At 48.9% G+C, this 19,565-nt stretch overlaps 1 protein-coding gene across 1 annotated transcript; it reads right to left on the bottom strand.

The window, feature by feature from the left end:
* Window positions 1-7,316: 7,316 nt before the first annotated feature.
* Window positions 7,317-18,723, bottom strand: LOC136483811 (RNA polymerase II C-terminal domain phosphatase-like 3). Its single transcript, XM_066480980.1, is given in 13 exon segments — window positions 7,317-7,844; window positions 7,969-8,170; window positions 14,089-14,191; window positions 14,270-14,381; window positions 14,465-14,733; window positions 14,818-14,964; window positions 15,041-15,610; window positions 15,899-17,167; window positions 17,256-17,316; window positions 17,406-17,461; window positions 17,532-17,676; window positions 17,770-18,189; window positions 18,191-18,723. Coding segments are annotated over 13 exon segments (3,633 nt in total). The 5' UTR covers window positions 18,409-18,723; the 3' UTR covers window positions 7,317-7,783.
* Window positions 18,724-19,565: the final 842 nt, after the last annotated feature.

Genomic DNA, 19,565 nt, shown 5'->3' with positions numbered 1-19,565 from the left:
TAGAGTAATTTGTCCAAGTGGCATGGCTGCCTTGCCGGGTACTATGCCATAAAAAGGTGTACTTATTGGTGTAATCATCCCGGCGAGTTGTAGTCCCATCTTCCTTAGCGTTTTTGAAAAAATGATGTTGAGTCCAGCTCCCCCGTCGATTAGTACTTTGGTGACAATCATACCGGCAATAGTTGGATCTAGAACCAGTGGGTAATGGCCTGCGTTTCCTACGCTAGTCCATTGGTCTTCTCTTGAAAACTGGATTGGATACTGTGACCAATTGAGATATCTTGGAGTAGCCGGCTCCGCTGCCATGATGGTTCGTAGAGCTAACTTTTCTTGATGCTTGCTTCTGGAATCTGGGGCCACGGCGAAGATCACTGCTACCGTCCCCCTGGATTTTTGGAATCCCTTGTCTTCATGGTTGTCTTCTTCTTTTTTCTGACTGTCTTCTTTAGTGTTCCCCTTACTATCTTTCCTTGTGTATCGTTCGTTGAAGGTGTAGCAATTTCCGATGGTGTGCTTTCCATTGGGGTGCAAGATGCAATGCATGTTTTCAATGTCGTCATACCTTCTGAGTTTTGAAAACTTCTTTGATTTGTCAGGCATCGCTACTGTGTTGTCTGGTCCACGTTTTCTTTCCTGATGTTTGTTGTTTCGATGATTTTGCTTGTCCGGGTTGTCTTGGTTGTTTTTATCCAGGAACTTTTCTCGTGTCTTCTCTTCTGCAGTAATCATCTTTTCTACTGTTCGTCTCAATTCTTCATTGTTTCTCAGGTTTTCTTTGCAAAAGTCCTAAAATTGCCACCTAGCCATGATTCCGTGAGAGAAGGCTTCGATTACTTCTCATTCGGTGATGTCATGTACTTGAGCATGTAGTTCGCCAAATCGTCGATAGTAATCTCTGAGACGTTCACCTCCTTTCTGCTTGAGTCCTTTTAATTCTGCGTGGGTGATTGGGTGTGTAATGATACCCACAAAATTTTCACAGAAAGCTCTTTGTAAGTCCTCCTAATTTCTGATTGATCCTAGATTCAATTTGTTGAACCATTGGAGGGACATGGTTTCGAGGGCCATGGGAAAGAACAGGGTCTTGATATCGTCGTCTCCTCCGGCTAGTTCAATCGATTGTGAGTATATCCTGAGCCACTGCCTTGGTTCAGTCTTGCCATCATACTTAGAGTGGTTAGACGGCTTGAACTTGTGAGGTAGTCGTATTGAAGCAAGTATGTTTGCAAAATAGGGGAATCTATTGTGCGTTCTAGCTTCTTTGTATTCTGATTCGGCTCCTCCTTCTGGCCAACTGTTGTTTTGATGAGAGTAGTTCTGCGAGGTTGTCTGAGCAGGTGTTTTACTTCTGGTCTTTCTTGGTTGTTCGGCTCAGTAGTTTTGGCTATGGTCCCTTCTACTTTCTCTGTTATGACTTCCACTTGGTCCAAGTCTCTCGAAAGCGGATTTCCTTTGATTTTGATCTTCTTGCCTATGAGTCGTTGACCTGGCGGGTAGTCTTGAGCGGGTCCTTCCGTCATGCATCCTCAGGGCTGCTGACCGGAGAAAATCCTGGAGCTATTCTTGTTTTTCACTAGGATGTGAAGTCGCTCTGAGTTCTTCTAGTGCTTCTCTGATCTTATCATAGGGTGTATTTGCCATGAGCCTTTCTTCGACTTCTCGTTCTGATTTTCTTCTATTGTACTCGGCCAGTTCTGACTCATATCTGATCCAAGCTTCCTTGCGCTGCCTAGCACGGTTTTGGCGTCCTTGTTTTGACTTGTTTTTTCTTTCTCTGGCTTGCTTCTGAGTCTCGGTCTCACCATCGTAGCCCTAGACGAAGGGTGATATATTGGATTCCGATTCATCCGATGACCTGACATCGGGCGCTTCTGGGGGGACCAATGGTGATTGAGGACGGCGAACCATGAGTACTTCCCGTGCGTGAACTGTTCTGTTATCGGCGTTAGTTTCCACACTATCGGAGTTGCTGATAACTTTAGTAGAGGCTTCGAGGTCACAGATCGAGTCTCCTTCTTGGTAGGGTAGAATTGTTGTTGTCGTCGCGTCGACTAGTCGGGTACTGCTACCCTTAGGAACAGAGCCTGGCCAGTGGACGATGCAGTCTTGAGATGTTATAGTTAGTACGAGACCTTCCTGAGCTCCCTTCAGTGGCATTCTAAGCACCGGATCGAGGAATCCTTCGGGCCATGTCTGATAAGATGTTGCCATGTTGTGGAGTCCGAACGGAAAAGGACCCGACTTCTTGGAAAGACTCTGAGTGTACTCCGAGTTGTATTCTTGATAGGCCAAAGCTGCGTTCTTAAGCCCCATCGGAAAAGAACTCGGTTTCCTGGAGGAACTCGGGTAAGACTCCACTTCGGATGCAGAACCTGAGTTTGAATCGGATGCGCAAAGTCGCGAAATCTGAATCAAATCGGACATCTCGAGCTGCGTGAATCTTCCAGTGAGTTGACCTGTCGTAGTCGCCGAAATAGAATGGTCTTCATGGTGATCCGAATCTTCGAGGAGACGGCTTTGGAGCTTGCCATTGTCGTCCGCCTCGCAGATCCATGAGCCGAAGATGAAAGTTGATCCCATCGAGAAGATCATGCTGTCGAGGTCCATCGAGCTCTCGGATGCAAATTCGCCGAAAGCCCCTACCTGGCGCGCCAGCTGTCGATGTTTTACCACCGATAGCCTGCCACGGGGGTCCCTGGGGTAGTTTTGTTCGGGCTTCGGCGTATGCAGAACTCGACGATGAACGCAAGAGACAGTCAATTTATCCTAGTTCGGACCCTCGATCGCTGATCGAGTAATAGCCCTACGTCCAGTCGGCGTTAGCCCTTACGTTGGATTGATTACCTGGAGTTGTGTTGTTACAGTCGTAAAAGTCGTGATCCTCCCGTCTCTAGGAACCCTGCCCTCCTTTATATAGTCAGGAGGTCAGAATCCTAGTCGGTTTACAATGAGAGTTTCTAGTAGGATTATAGAATAATACTACTACTAAGATTACATGAGAAGAATCCTAGTTAGACTAGATCTTCTCCCTCTCTTGCGGGGTATCCCGTAGGTCCCGCACCGACAGTTACCATTTTCTCCCACTTTGGGAATGTCTTCCCATAGATCAGAATCCAACTGGACATCATAATCAATGGGTGGGCCAAACAGGTTAGCATAGTATTCAGAAGCTTGCTGCAGCAAATTCTCATCTCCTTCAATAGTCACTCCATCTTTTTTTGAGCTGATGATATTATTTTTTCTTTTCCTACTGTTTTAGGCAGTGCTACAGTCCCCTTTAAGAAGCCAGGATTCATGACTTCTTTCATACCAATACATCTCCTCTTGTTCAAGACTCTTAAGATTTTCACACATCAACCATACCTTCCTATCAATTTGGTTACCAGTTAGCCCCTCAGTTTCTTCCAAACATTCTAACTCGATTAGCTCTTTTTGAAACTCTTTTCTTTGCTTTCTTAGCTCACCCTGAATATTAAACCCCAGCCTTTAAAATACTGCTTAAACAGTTTTAACTTTTGCTAAATTCTATCAAGAGTGGATTTAGCTCTACAAGGTCTATTCCAAATTTTTTCAACCATAGAGTAAAACTCAGGATTTTTTAACCAATTTAGATCAAACTTGAACTGTATAAATGGCAGATTCACTTTTTTCCTAGTTGAAACAACCAGAGGGTTATGATCAGAAATTTCTCTTGGTAATTTACTCACCAAAGCTTCAGGAAAGAGATCTTCCCAATCCTTTGTCACCAAGACTCTGTCCAGTTTTTCCAAAGTGGGGTTTTCTTGATTATTAGACCAAGTAAATAACCCACCATTCATCACCAATTCCCTTAGTTCATAAAAATGAATCAAAGAATTGAACAAAGGAGTATGCCTATGTACCCCATCCATAGTATTTTTTCTTTAACATATCTAATAATATTGAAATCACCTCCTATTATCATGGGTTCATAGTTTGATGCACAGAATCTAGATAATTCAGACAAAAAGGTAAGTTTATTCTCTTCCTGTGCTGCTCCATAAACTACTAGCAAATTCCATTTAGTCTTTAACACCTTATCCCATAAATTCAACTGCAGCATGAATTCTCCTTTTTTAAAAGATCCCACACCAAATCTTTCCAACAAAGCATCAACTAAGATCCCACCAGACTTACCTTTGGAGGAATTCCACATCCAAAGGTAGTCTTGATTTGTATCAAACTTCCTCAATAAAGATTCATTACACTCTTCAATCATTGTGTCGGATTGTTTTGCTCCAGCAATATCCAGCAAATGCTTTGGGGTTATGTTGGAAAAGGCCATACATAAGGGGGCACATAGAGGGAGTGTACTTGAGGAAATAATTCCTAGAGGATTTCTCACATCAAATATGCAGATGATATTGTATTATGATTGATGGATCTAAGAGCTTAATCAAAAATCTTAAGCTTATCCTATATTGTTTGAATGGTTGTCAAGGCTCAAGATTAATTTTCACACGAGCGAAGTCTTTGTTTTTGGGGCCCAATAGGGAGAAAAGAAGAGATACCTAACATGTTAAATTGTGCCTTAGGGGAGTTGCCTTTGAAGTATTTGGGTATCCCTATTAGTGATAATCATCTGAATATGGGGGCATTTTTACCAGTGACTCAAAACGTGGTTAAAAGACTAACCCTTGGAAAGGAACACACCTTACATTTGGGGGGAGACAAATTCTTACTAATAAATGTTTGAGTAGTATCCCTCTATACTGCATGGGTTTCTACCAACTATAGGAGATCATACATAAACAAATGGATGGCATTAGAGCTAAGTTTCTTTGGCAAGGGGCTAAAGAGAAATTTAGGTACCATATGGCCAAATGGGAGATAGTAAGCAGACCTAAGGACCAAGGGGATCTGGGAATCATTACTACCAAGATTAGGAATGATTGTTTGTTAGTGAAGTAGTTTTGGAAGATTTTCCAAGAGCCTAATGAATTATGGTTCAAGATCCTAAAGGCTAAATATATGGGGGTATGGGGTTCCTTTGACTCCAATGTAAAAGGGAGCTCACAATTATGGCAAGGTCTTCACAAGGTTAAACATCTTTTCAAGTGGGGGGCTATTTTCAGAGTGGGATGGTAACTATTGCAATCTTTGGCAAGGTTGCTAGTTACATGATGTGCCACTAAATTTTTTCTATGATAACCTTTTCAAAATGGTGAGAGAACCTGAGTGTCCGTTAGGGACAGTGGATTATAGATTTTAGGAGATCCTTATCTATGCAAGAGTATAATAGATGGTTGGAGTTGTTGGATGACTTGGAGAATATCACCCTAAATAGTCATCAGGATTCTGGTGCCTGGCCTTGAATAAGAATAAGAATTCCTCTACTAAGTCTCTATATACATTCATGACTGACAGAGGGTAGCTAGCAAGGTGGCTGGCTATATTTAGAAAGGCTCAGAGTCCTTTGAAAATTAAGTTTTTTTTGTGGCAAGTGTTCAATAACAAACTACAGGTGGCTCAGAGTCTCATCAAAAGGAGTTGGAACAGACATGATTGTTTCATTTGTAAGTGGAATTTGTGGATCGTTTTTTTTTTCAAATGTCATATAGCTAAGTTTATCTGGAGCATGCTTGCAAAAGTCTTCAAAGGGGCCCTCACCAATTAGAATGCTCATCTTCACTTTTGCATGTTTTGCATGGCCTATGTGGGCGTCCAAGAACAAGATGGCGATTGAGAGTTTCCTAGAACACCAACTGATGTGATCTACGTTTCTATATCCTTGAGGCAGAGTTGGAGAATCTTGCTTAAGGAATGGGACAGGAAGCGCTTCGATCAAGTGAAGGATGCAGTCATGCGTTGGCTCGAAGAATTTCTAGCCTAGCTCTATTACACCTACTGATGTCGTTGAAATCTAGGTGTTGTACTCTTAGCGCTTTTGGTTTTGTTTCTGTAGCTGGTAGCCCCAGCAGAATCATGGCCACGTTCGCTTCTCTTATAATCCGTCTTTTTCAGCTTGTTTTTTTAGCCGAAACAGTGTTTTTCTCTCACAACAAATCAGTCGGAACAGTGTTTCGGCTTGTTTTTTCAGCGAAACGAACGAACCCATGTATCACATTGCTTTCATAACGGCAGAAGCAAAACTTAAAAAAAATAGTAGCCCGGTGACAATTTTTCTAGGACGTCTTATGAATGCTATGCACAACATTTGGCCCTTATTTTGAAAGGTGGGCCTCAACCACATCATTGTATTGTACCTTAAGGTCTTATTCTACCTTACACCCACCGCATGCCATTAGAGTCTGATTCTACCTTATACACTCTGCACGCCGAGCCCAAGAGCCTCTTTATATTCTTCCTAATTAATAGGAATAGAGATTTTGATAGAAAAAAGTATCAAATATTACCCTATTTCGAATTTCTTGCTAGCCAAAAATAGAAAAAACTACTGAAGAGTGAAAAGATATAAATAATGTTTTTTTACAAATGACCCTTCAAATGATGATTTAGAGAGAAAGTTTAAGAAAGAATCTTGGATATGCTTTTAATATTACAACTTGGCATTTGGATGGATCATGCATTGTTTCATGTTCATTTTATGCTAATATTTTCTTGTGAATACTTGTTTACTAATATGTGAAACAATAGGTTTTAACACTTTTTAAGGAAAGTATCACCATATGACTTGTTCTATAAAATGGTAAGTCTTTTAATATATAGTCCCGTCAAGCAGTAACATGACTGTTCTAAAAAAATGGTTATCAAGTACATCTGACTATAAGTGTATCTGACTAGTAAATAGTCATTACATGGTCATGTGATGGTGCAAAAATGGTGATCCTAGTTTCAATGTGGAGGTTTTTCTGGAAAATAGCATTTTTATTTTACTTACAACAGAAAAATGTCTATGTCGTTCAAAAGATCATAAGTATACTTTTTTCTTACGTATGAAGTTGAAAGTTGCAAAAAAAAGTTATAGCACGGATGATCGTTCTCCAAATCCCATTGAAAGTTGAAACAACCAAAATGGCTAAAACATACTTGTCAGTAAGGCCACAAACCAAAGCTTGTTTGGAAAACAAAAACCGTCAGCAATTATCAACCCAAAAGAATCAATTCTCGCAGATACGGTTAAATCATAACGGTTTTTGGCCTTTTCGGTTAGAAGACGATGCAGTCGGTTTTCATGACGTGGCCCTAGATTCGCTGACACTCACCATGTCACGCGTTTCCTTTTCGGAATAACAACCTTCCACATAGCAACCAACCCATCACAACCTCTGCGTTCTTCTCTGACGCCATTAATTCTTCAACCCATCTGGGGCCTTGTTGGTTTCCATAAGGTCAGGTGACTTATTAAATCAGGTGACTAAAAATCAGTGACTTATAAGTCATGCCTGTTTGATTGTAGATGACTTATAAGTTGTGGGCCCCACGTAGAAAAGGGTGGCTTTTAAGTTTTAAATAGGGGTGAACCAACTTAAAACTTATAAGCAAGGGTCACTTATAAATTAATGGTGTTTGATAAAATCAGTCACTTATTTCATTTCTTAACTTATAAGTAGGTGACTTATTTAGAACCAAACATGCCCTTACCTGAACCAACTGGTTCCAGGCTTTCATAAAGCGTTTTCTTCGTTACCGTTTCTTTTAAGGCCTGGAATTCTTTTGGTGGTGGTTTTCCTTCTTACTATGGTCCTGATTTAGATATGTTGTTATGGTTTTTTTAATCACGTTAGGTTACCATGAACATATCCCATCCCGAGAAGAAATATTCCCTGGAGCCTATATGATGAATTGGGGCTCAGGACGGGTGTTATTTGACTGCAAAGTCATGTTCGTTGGCGCGCCGGTACAACAGAGCTGAAGCTTCTACCTGTTTATGGCAAACATGATACAGAATTTCAATCAAGTGATGGGTTATCTCGACAAGTTAGAAAAAAAAGGTCATAAAATAGAAAAGAAAATACTCATGTAAATAGAAGTAGCAATATTCCTCACCATCCTGGATGCACCACGAATTTGCCTTTGGATAATGCCCAATTCACCTTGTCTGTCCCAGGGGAGTTGGCAACAACATGAGTGACCCGGTCATCAACCAGGTTTGTGCAGACCGCACCAAACTGCTCCGCAGTCTGCCACAGAGGATGCAAGTGGGGGCTGGCGTCTCCAACTGGGAAAACCCGGCTAAAGACAATACGACTGATGGATAAGTCTCATGTGTGGCTGGTTTTTATGGGGCTGTGATGCTCACATGGTCCTTGTGGCTGTTTTTCTGTTTTTAGAGGACAGCATCTTAGACTAGAGGACAGCATCTTAGCTAGGACAGCATATTAGCATCTTAGACTAGCATCTTGGCATATGCTTGGCTGGCTAGCAGCCTATAAATATGTAACCCCAACCCCTCAGGTTGGTATGGCATTTGTGTGAGCTTGTGTGAAAAATAGACACGAAAATTGCCCCAACTCCTAGTGTCATCCTCTCTCGATGAGAGTAAGAATTCTCCTACTACCAAGAGTGAGAATTCAGCGACTAACAACTGGTATCAGAGCCGTATTATCCTGTAGCCTGAGCATCTCTTGCTCATCTTCTCTCCCAGCCCCACAACAGCCCCAGCTGTTGGCAGCAGCAGCTCCTCCGGCCGCTCCTGTTCACTCCTCTCCCAGCTCGTCTGAAGCATCCCTCTCCCCACGCAGCAGCCCCCCGGTAGCGTGTCATGTCCGCAGGGCAGTCTCAGCGCTCGGTCGCCTCGAGCACGCGGCGTCGGCAGGAGGCCGAACTTGCCGCGGCAGAGGAACGCGAGCGAGCGGCGGCAGAGACCGCAGCGGCGGCGGCAAGGGCGTCGAGGCTGGCAGCGGCGGAGCTGGCAGCAGCCAGAGCGGAGGCGGAAGCAGCGGCGGCGGCGAATGCAGCGCGTGCGGCGGCGGCGAATGCAGCGCGTGCGGCGGCGGCGAAGGTCGAGGCTCTGCGCGGCAGCATCGGCAGCTCCATTTCCGCTGACGACACCGCCGATGCGGACCTCGAGCTGCTAGAGAGGGAGGCAGCGCGAGCGCGGGCGGCGCAGTGGGCAGCCGCGCACGTCCACGAGCGTGGCGGCAGCCCAGACAGGTGCGGACGCGCTGGCGGCGCTCCTAGAGGAGGCGCGCACGGCGGTGGCGCTCCTGGGGCAGCCGCGCATGCCCACGAGCGCGGCGGCAGCCCAGACAGGCGCGGACGCGCCGGTGGCGCTCTTGGAGGAGGCGCGCACGGCGGCGGCGCTCCTGGAGGAGGCGCGCATGGCAACGGTGGCGGACGGGTCGATGGAGAGCGCGGCCTTCACATGCAGCGTGGCTCTCTCTCCCCGGATCGGTACCGACGGGTCGATGGAGAGCGCGGCCTTCACAGGCAGCGTGGCTCTCTCTCCCCAGATCGGTACCGTGGTTACCACGGGCTCCAGGCTGTTGTCAGGGACGTCGGTCCCGGCGGTGGGTGGCCTACCCTCACCAAGACCAACTACGTCGAGTGGGCTGCGGTGATGAGGGTAAAGCTCCAGGTGCGGCACATGTGGGAGGCAGTCCGGTATGGCGACGTCGACTACGACCTAGATCGACGGGCGCTGGATGCTCTCATCGCTGCAGTCCCGCCCGAGATGCAGTTCTCGCTTACCAGCAAGCAGACTGCCAAGGAGGCTTGGGACGCCATCGCTGCGGCACGCATCGGCAGCGACCGCGCCCGCAAGTCCACACTGCAGGCACTTCGCAAGGAGTGGGAGAACCTGGCCTTCAAGCCAGGTGAGGACGTTGATGACTTTGCTCTCCGTCTCAACACTCTGTTGCAGAAGATGGTGCAGTTCGGCGACGACACTTACGGCGAGGAGAGAGCTGTCGAAAAGCTCTTCCGCTGCGTCCCCCGAGAAGTACAAGCAGATGGCTCGCTCGATCGAGTCTCTGCTGGATCTCTCCACGATGTCGATCGAGGAGGCGATAGGTCGCCTCAAGGTCGTCGACAGCGATGAGCCACAATCCCTCTCGGGGCCCATCACCACTGGCGGGAAGCTCCTTCTCACTCGGGAGCAGTGGCTTGCCAGCCTAGGTGACCAGAGGAAGGGGGAGCCTTCTTCCGCGACAGGCGGCCGCAAGCGTGGCAAGCCACGCAAGGCGCGCAGAGACACCCAGGCCGGGGCGCGAGGACGTGCCGAGGGTGATGCCCGCGGAGGCGCCCAGGGCAGCGCCGCCGGCAGGCACAAGCCGGCACGAGACGACGCCTGCCGCAACTGCGGCCAGCTTGGCCATTGGGCCAAGGACTGTCGACAGCCACGACGCGGCCAGGCCCACGTCGCACAGGCGGAGGAGGAGGAGCCGGCTCTGTTCATGGCACATGCCAGCATCGAGCTACCTCCAGCGGCACCGGCCGCAGCGGCTCTCCTCCACCTTGACGAGCCAAAAGCACACGCCCTCCTCGGCGACAGCTCCGGCAACGACAAGACTGACGGGTGGTGCCTCGACACCGGCGCCACCCATCACATGACCGGTCGACGGGAGTTCTTCACCGAGCTTGACTCTAGCGTCCGAGGCTCCGTCAAGTTTGGGGATGCCTCCGGCGTGGAGATCAAGGGCGTCGGCTCCATCATCTTCACCGCCGTGTCTGGTGAGCACAGGCTACTCACCGGAGTCTACTACATCCCCGCGTTGAGGAACTCCATCATCAGCTTGGGACAGCTGGATGAGAACGGTTCGCGCGTGATGGTTGAGGACGGAGTCATGAGGATTTGGGATCGTCGTCGTCGCCTTCTTGCCAAGGTATCCAGAAGCGCAAATCGACTCTACGTCCTTAACGTGCAGGTGGCACAACCCCTCTGTCTCGCTGCTCGTCGGGACGACGAGGCATGGCAGTGGCACGAGCGTTTCGGGCACCTTCACTTTGAGGCCCTGAAGCGGCTCAGTGCCACGGAGATGGTGCGAGGCCTGCCGTGCCTCGACCATGTGGAGCAGCTCTGCAACGTCTGCGTGTTGACGAAGCAGAGGCGACTCCCCTTTCCCCAGCGGGCGAGCTTTCGAACCAAGGAGAGGCTCGAGCTCGTGCACGGGGACTTGTGTGGCCCGGTGACACCGGCCACACCAGGAGGACGACGCTACTTCCTGCTGCTCGTCGACGACCTCTCCCGCTACATGTGGGTGATGGTCCTCGGCAGCAAGGGAGAGGCTGCGGACGCCATCAGACGCGTGCAGGCTGCTGCGGAGGCGGAGTGCGGCCGCAAGCTGCGCGTGCTGCGCACCGACAACGGCGGCGAATTCAAGGCGGCTGAATTCACATCGTACTGCGCTGACGAGGGCATTTAGCGCCACTACTCCGCGCCGTACAGCCCGCAGCAGAACGGCGTCATCGAGCGGCGCAACCAGACGGTTGTGGGGATGGCTCGGGCCCTCCTCAAGCAGAGGGGGATGCCGGCTGTCTTCTGGGGAGAGGCGGTGGTGACGGCCGTCTACATCCTCAACCGCTCGCCTACCAAGGCGCTCGACGGCAGGACGCCGTACGAGGCTTGGCATGGGCGTAAGCCGGCGGTCTCCCACTTGCGGGTCTTCTGCTGCCTCGTGTTCGCCAAGGAGCTTGGCCACATCAGCAAGCTCGACGACAGGAGCACTCCGGGAGTGTTCATCGGCTACGCGGAGGGCTCGAAGGCCTACCGCATCCTCGACCCGAAGACACAGCGTGTGCGCACGGCGCGCAACGTTGTGTTCGACGAAGGGTGAGGATGGGCGTGGGACAAGGCGGTGGACGATGGCTCGGCTCCGACGTACGACGACTTCACTGTCGAGTACGTCCACTTCGAGGGAGCTGGGGGAGTAGGCAGCTCTTCTTCGGCAAGCGCGTCTACCCCAGTCCCCGAGCCTCCACCGACCCCGGCGCCTGCTACGCCGACAGCTCCACGCTCTCCAGCCAGGACCTCGGCTGCGATGAGTTCTTCGCCGGCTTCACCACAGCCCGCAACGCCACGCACTCCAACACCGACAGGCACCTCTCCGGGCCCGTCTACTCCAACACCAGCTCGTGTCGAGCACAGCCCGGTTGAGCTCGCTACTCCGCTCTCTCACGACGAGGAGCGCATCGACGCGTACCACGACGGTGAGCCATTGCGGTACCGTACGATGGAGAACCTTCTCGACGACCAGTTGGTGCCGAGACTGGTGCCTCACGACCTGGAGGACCTAGAGGCGCAGTTGCACCTTGCATGTGACGACGGCGAGCCTCGATCGTTCGCAGAGGCCGAGAGACACGCGGCATGGCGCGCCGCGATGCAGTTGGAGATGGATGCGGTTGAGAAGAACCGCACCTGGGAGCTTGCTGACCTTCCTCGCGGTCATCGCGCGATCACCCTTAAGTGGGTGTACAAGCTGAAGAGGGATGAAGCCGGTGCCATCGTCAAGCACAAGGCTCGCTTGGTGGCACGAGGTTTCGTGCAGCAGGAGGGGGTCGACTTCGACAACGCCTTTGCTCCCGTGGCACGGATGGAGTCTGTGCGACTCCTCCTTGCGCTAGCTGCCCAGGAGGGCTGGCGTGTTCATCACATGGACGTCAAGTCGGCGTTCCTTAACGGCGACTTGAAGGAGGAGGTCTACGTGCACCAGCCACCGGGATTTGCGATCCCCGACAAGGAGGGCAAGGTGCTCTGCCTGCGCAAGGCCCTCTATGGCTTGCGACAGGCACCGAGGGCGTGGAATGCCAAGCTAGATTCCACACTAAAGGGGGTGGGCTTCGAGTAAAGCCCGCACGAGGCGGCCATCTACCGACGGGGCAATGGAGGAAATGCCCTGCTGGTGGGTGTCTACGTCGACGACTTGGTGATCACCGGCACCAAGGATGCGGAGGTGGCGGCATTCAAGGAAGAGATGAAGGCCACCTTCCAGATGAGTGACCTGGGGCCTCTCTCCTTCTACCTGGGAATCGAGGTGCACCAGGATGACTCTGGGATCACGCTTCGACAGACCGCCTACGTCAAGCGCGTTGTTGAGCTAGCTGGGCTCACCGACTGCAACCCAGCTCTCACTCCGATGGAGGAGAGGCTGAAGCTGAGCCGCGACAGCACGACGGAGGAGGTGGACGCTACGCAGTACCGGCGTCTTGTGGGGAGCCTTCGCTACCTCGCCCACACACGGCCGGACTTGGCATTCTCCGTCGGCTACGTTAGTCGGTTCATGCAGCGACCGACGACGGAGCACCAGCAGGCTGTGAAGAGGATCATTCGCTACGTTGCGTGGACTCTCGACCACGGCCTCTACTACCCGAGGTGCCCTGGGGCGGCACACTTCGTCGGGTACAGCGACAGCGACCACGCCGGCGACATCGACACCAGCAAGAGCACGAGCGGGATCCTCTTCTTCCTCGGCAAGTGCCTCGTTAGCTGGCAGTCGGTCAAGCAGCAGGTGGTGGCCCTGTCCAGCTGCAAGGCCGAGTACATAGCGGCCTCCACCGCTTTGACTCAGGCGCTCTGGCTCGCTCGACTGCTTGGTGATCTCCTCGGCAGAGACACTAGAGCGGTGGAGCTCAGGGTGGACAGCAAGTCCGCTCTGGCCCTGGCAAAGAACCCCGTGTTCCACGAACGCAGCAAGCACATCCGGGTGAGGTACCACTTCATCCGAGGCTGTTTGGAGGAAGGGAGCATCAAGGCAAGCTACATCAACACCAAGGACCAGCTTGCGGACCTGCTCACCAAGCCCCTTGGGAGGATCAAGTTCCTTGAGCTCTGCTCCAGGACCGGGATGGTTCAACTCTCCCACAAGACGACGCACAAGACTTAGGGGGAGAATGATGGATAAGTCTCATGTGGGGCTGGTCTTTGTGGGGCTGTGATGCTCACATGGTCCTTGTGGCTGTTTTTCTGTTTTTAGGACAGCATCTTAAACTAGAGGACAACATCTTAGCTAGGACAGCATATTAGCATCTTAGACTAGCATCTTGACATATGCTTGGCTGGCTAGCAGCCTATAAATATGTAACCCCAACCCCTCAGGTTGGTATGGCATTTGTGTGAGCTTATGTGAAAAATAGACAAGAAAATTGCCCCAACTCCTAGTGTTATCCTCTCTCGATGAGAGTAAGAATTCTCCTACTACCAAGAGTGAGAATTCAGCGACTAACAACGACAACCAGCAAGGATCCTTCGCTGCTCAGATGCTAGTATGCTCCGCACATCAGCCTCATTGAGGTTAGGATGTGAAAAGAAATTGTGGTGGATTCTCTCAATGACCTATTTCCAGAATGAGAACCACGTGAGTATAATCAAAGTTCACATGTTGGTACATATGTTGAGAAAAAAGTACCATACCGCAAGTGACGAAGCAAGGGTACCATCCTCAGGCCTCTCGTCTCTGTCAATCTCTAGAAGTGATGGTCCAGGAAGGCCAAATTGACGTCTGCTGCAGGGGAAATAGGTGTATCTGCAGAAAATCACACGGAAAGGGGATTAGGCAGATGCATTTGACAACAGTTCATTAGGAAGAACGAAAGCATTGACGCATACCTCTCTACAACTATCAAATTGTGCCTGTTATGAGGCCAGACTCTTACAGAATCATCTATGATCACGACTGCAGATTCCATACCCAGTACCCCATCCAGATCTTTACTTTTCGGCACTCGCTCATCACTGTCAAAGGGATCACCATCATCACCTCTTGATATGACTCGTCCAGCAAACAAGGTCCCAGTTGGATCAAGAACCTTGGCCATCTCGGTAGCATACAGTTTGTTTCCGATAGTGTATAAATGCAACTCGAATAGGTTACTAGCCTGCACAAATCATCACAGGTCAAAAATTAACAGCAGAGCAAAAACACTTAATTCTGCACAAAAAAAAATGCGAACACAGCAAACCTTCTCAAGAAAGTTCCATATTCCTGGCCTCAGCTTCGTCCACATATTCATATGATGAAAACGGTAGAGATGACGTTCTGGCAAAGTCCTGTCTTGCTCCTCTTTCTTCCGTAACATCTCTTCATGAATGGGTTCCACTTCTATAAACTGAAAAGGTATGAGCAGCATGAACAGAAAAATAATTAAGCAACTTTAAACTCATAACCTCATAATATCAGTATACCTTTGCAGAATTAAGAAGGGTGTGATCCAAATCAAGCACCAAGCATAGCTTTTGCGCTGAGAACATTTTGTGCTGTTCTGTTATTCGTCTTGCCCTTTCCTTCTGTATCAGAGCTTTTTGCTTATCATCATATCCATCAAGGAGATGATCAAGATTACCCCATGGGCTAACAGGCTGCGTAGCTTCAAGTGCTGTTGCAGAAGCATCATTTGTTGTTGCATCAGCATTTTGTCCATTCTGTTCAACTGCTAGTCTTGGGTCCACCTTATTTATGCTGCCCAAAGCTTGTTGTGTAGGAGCCATAATAGCTGTAGCAGCTAACTGTGAATTAGAGACAGGATCAACATGTTTTGTGCTGCCGAATGGCCTTGCAATGCTAGATGGTAAAGCTGGTTGAGAAGGCATTGAACTAGTCTGGTCCTTGGTGCCCTGAGAGTCTGGCTGGGTAATTCCATTAATTTTCACTTGCTCCAAGCCCATTGCGTCAGATTTCTGTGCTATGTTATTGTGTAGGATGCGCCGTGGATCACGGGGCTTCATGCGAACGATTCCACCATCATTTTGTGAGTCCTACAGAAATAGCAAAAGTTAGAAAAATACTCTAAAAAGAGCTCGCATTAAATGTAAAGATAGCACACATAATTATTGACTAACACACCTAATTATTGACTAACACAACATACGAGCCAACATGGGATCACAAGAGACAACCCCAGGTTCTAATCATTTAACCACTTAATAAGCATATTAAAACTACAGAATATAATGATCCAAAGGAAATAGCTATCAAGCAAATAAATGATGTATACAAGTAGTCAAGTATCAACAGAAGACGCTTAAGAGTACAAAGAGCTTTACCAAAGGAGGTGTCTGCACTGGGACCTGTGGCCTAACAGAGGGGACTTGTGCAGCTTCTGTAGTCTTCGGAGCATTGCCAGGTGTGAAAACCGTGCCTGCAATTCCATTGTTGGTCATCCCACTAGACATGCCACCCTGAGTTTCTGATGCTGACTTCTTTTGTTGTTCCATTTGGATCAAATGCATGAGCAATGTTGGGTTCACAGCAATGTCCTTTAACAACATAGAAGGCAACGGGACAGCAGGACCTGCACTCAGATGTGGAGCAGTAGTTTGAGGGGGTTGCAGAGTTTTCATATTGATGCCGCTACTATTTGTAGGAGCCCTAATGTTTATAAGCTGATTGGGATTCCCTGTAGGCTGCATGTCTCTAGGATTCGCAGTTCCACCCCTAAATCTTTTTAACGCATTTTCATCTACCTGAGGATCATCAACTGCTTTGTGTTTACGGTTACCAACTGACGCTCCACCCAGGTTCCCATCCTTCAGTTCTGAAAAATTTGCACGCCGATTCACGTCTGTAGCACCAGCAGAATCACGGTTCAAAAACCTGAGCCTCGGATCTCTACTTTTAGATGCTGCCTTAGTTGCATGATTTGGACCTGCAGCCGACTGCTCAATTTGTTTAGCAAAACCAGGTGGACCAGATGCATAACTAATACCACTGCTGCTGACTATGCTAGGTTGAGAAGCAGGCATCTGGCTTGTACTTGGTAATGCAATACTCTTTGGAACAGGGAAGCTGGAAACCTCACTAAATATGTCACCACCTTTATCTGCAGATTTACCCTCATCACCAGATGGAGTTGGACTTGGTAGATCATCACTTGGAAATACAGATTTCTGCCCATACTTCTGCTGATATGAGGAGACAGCCTTTAGAGGATCATTTAAGGATGGATATAACGAATTCTTTGCAGGCTCAACTCTTTCTGGGAAAGATAACTTCTCAGGTGCCAATGGAAATGCTCCAAAACCAATAGGCTTTGGCACAGGAAAAGGCGGTGCATTATCCCTGGTTGGTGATGGTAAGCTGTTCTCATCATAATCTGCATGAAGATCCAACAAGGGACTAATCCTTTTGGCAGGTACTTCCAACCTCGGCAAGCTACTAAATGGATTTGCTGCACCTGATTCAAATGGCAGTCCTCCTGAGGATGAAACCTGCCCAGATGGAGCCGGAACATTTATCACATTGGTGCCACTTGTACTTGGGTCACTGACATTGTCTTTTTCTCCAAAAACTAACTTCCTTACGTGGCTGTCCAACTGATACACAGGAACAGGACAGAAATTTGAGGTTGCGGCTTCAGCATTCAGCACATAAGCAACAAAACGGAATGGAGACATTACTAACCTCGTCACGCTGCTCAGGCGTCAGCATGTCTGAATATCTGTTCTTTATGTGGAACAACAACCTGCATCATTCAATGGGCATCATGTCAGTTACAAAAGTGGTGGTGGCAGTTTTCAACTGTTAATAATTAGCTGAAGATCAATTGCATACTTCAATAGTGTTGTCTTATTCTGCTCACTCCTTGGCAAGTTATACGAAATCGCCACCTGCAGTACGCAACAAGCATCAGCCCTACATCAAGGGAGGGTACCAACCAACATTTGGTGTAGGCCTTACAGTGGTGAGTGTGTCAATTCCAATAAACGCCTGCTGCATGAGGTGTTCAAGTATAGCCATCGGGCTCCCGTTCTCCAGTTCCTGGAACAGCGGCTTCAGGTTCTCGAAGCAGGTATGCAGTCGTCTACATGCACCCTCAAACGACCTGCGCAACATTGCAGCAGTTACAACCGGTTTTCTCAGTCTTCGTCCGAAACGAAGCCTTTGTTCAGCAAAAACATGAAGCATCTGTCCATACGTCTCAGCTTCCTCAATGGAGACCATCTCGAGTTCCTCCAGTATACTGCCGACACGCTGATCAAGGTTCACCCCCTCTTCCTCAGCAGCTGAGGCGGGCACAGCACCGGCAACGTCGCCAGCCACCGACTCTGACCTCTCCGGCGCGTCAGCGCCCAAGTCGATGGTCTCAGGCTGCGCACGGGCAGGCGAGGCCGAGGCCTCCACAGCCTCCCCCTCCTCAATCTCGCCCTCCTCCTTCTCCCCATCGGAGGCAGCGTCCACGGCGTGCTCCACCTCGTCCTCGTCCGGGACAGGCGGCGGCTGTAGCCCGAGCGGCTTGTTCCGCACGGCCTGCGACCACGCGAAGCTGTTGAAGGCGTGCCCAAAGTTCCGCGCCATGTAACCCACGGCGGGCAGGCCCACCCAAGACCTAGATCTCGGCCCCGCTGGCGCCGCCCAACGCCGACGACGAGTCCTTCCTGAAGTCGTCAGCTGAAATCTCCTCTATCGACCCCGACGAGTCCCCATCCGACCCCTCGCCCCCGCCGGGAGCAGTGACCAAATCTCCGCCCGCCGCAACCACCGCCGACCGCGGCCGCTCCCGCGCCATCAAGCCGACCATCCTCTCCTCGTCCTTGGGCGTGACCGTCACGCGCATATGAGACCGACCGCTCCCTTCCTCCTCCTCCCCTCCACCAACCACGCCAAAGCTAGCTCCGTCACAAACTCCGGCGCCGAGCTAGGTCTCGTCCGCGGCGCCCAAATCCGGCGACCCCGGTGCTCGATCCGCGGGGCGCGCAGGCGCCGGCCGGTACCCTGCCAGACGAATCGCGTCAATCGACGGCGCAGCGCCGGAACCCGCTGGATCGGAGGCGCACGCGCTTGGGGGAAGCGGGGCGGAGCAGGACACGGAGACAGACAAGGGGCTTGTTCGGCAGGCCGCTTCAATACTCGACATTTTCGTCAGGCCAGCAACAACAATACTTCACCAAGGGGCTTGTTCGGCAGGCCGCTTCAATAAGCCAAAATACTGTTCGGTTTGTTTCGAGGGAAAAAATACTGTTCTATTTAAAAGACACTGTTCATGTACTCGTACGTAGGCACGAAAAACTGGAGCTGCTAACCTACCCAACGCTAGCCAGTCCTTCTCCCTGCATTTGTCAGCTAAAGCAATGGTGACAGCAAGCACATGGGCTCTTAGGAATAGAAATAGACGTATGGAAATCCGAATCCGTATCCGTTAAAACATGTAACATGGATATCCGTATTCGTCCGTTTGTAATATGGATGCTAAATGGATGTATCTGATTTCGTTTTTCATTATTTTTCTCTATCTGATTCTGGATCCATATGCGACAAAAATATGGAATACTCAGACATTTATCCGTATCTGCGAAGAACGAGGCACAATAAATCTACTTAAAAGTTTTCTCTCCATGACTAGTGACTAATTATTTAATTTCAATATTACTAACAATGCATTGAAACTATTTAGTAGTATATCTATAAGTAACTTTTAATATTAATTTAATATTATTAATGATACATAAATATTAAATGGATTTAGTATTTTTAATTTAGTTTAAATCTAATATAATTGTTGTTGCAAATTACTTTAGTACTTTAATTTATTTGTTGCTAATGTTAATTATTTTACATAATTTATAATTTCATGCTAAATATTATACAAGTAATAATTGATTAATTGATATATTTAATTACTAAATATTTATATATAACTATAATATTTTTTATCAGCTTCTATGTTATATACCCACATACTTTATTCTCTATTGTGTAATAATTTTGTAATTA

The sequence above is a fragment of the Miscanthus floridulus genome, chromosome 9, assembly GCF_019320115.1.
Source record: "Miscanthus floridulus cultivar M001 chromosome 9, ASM1932011v1, whole genome shotgun sequence".
Classification (NCBI taxonomy): Eukaryota; Viridiplantae; Streptophyta; class Magnoliopsida; order Poales; family Poaceae; genus Miscanthus; species Miscanthus floridulus.
Note: the sequence above shows the minus strand (reverse complement) of the source record. Positions and strands in the feature narration are given on the sequence as shown.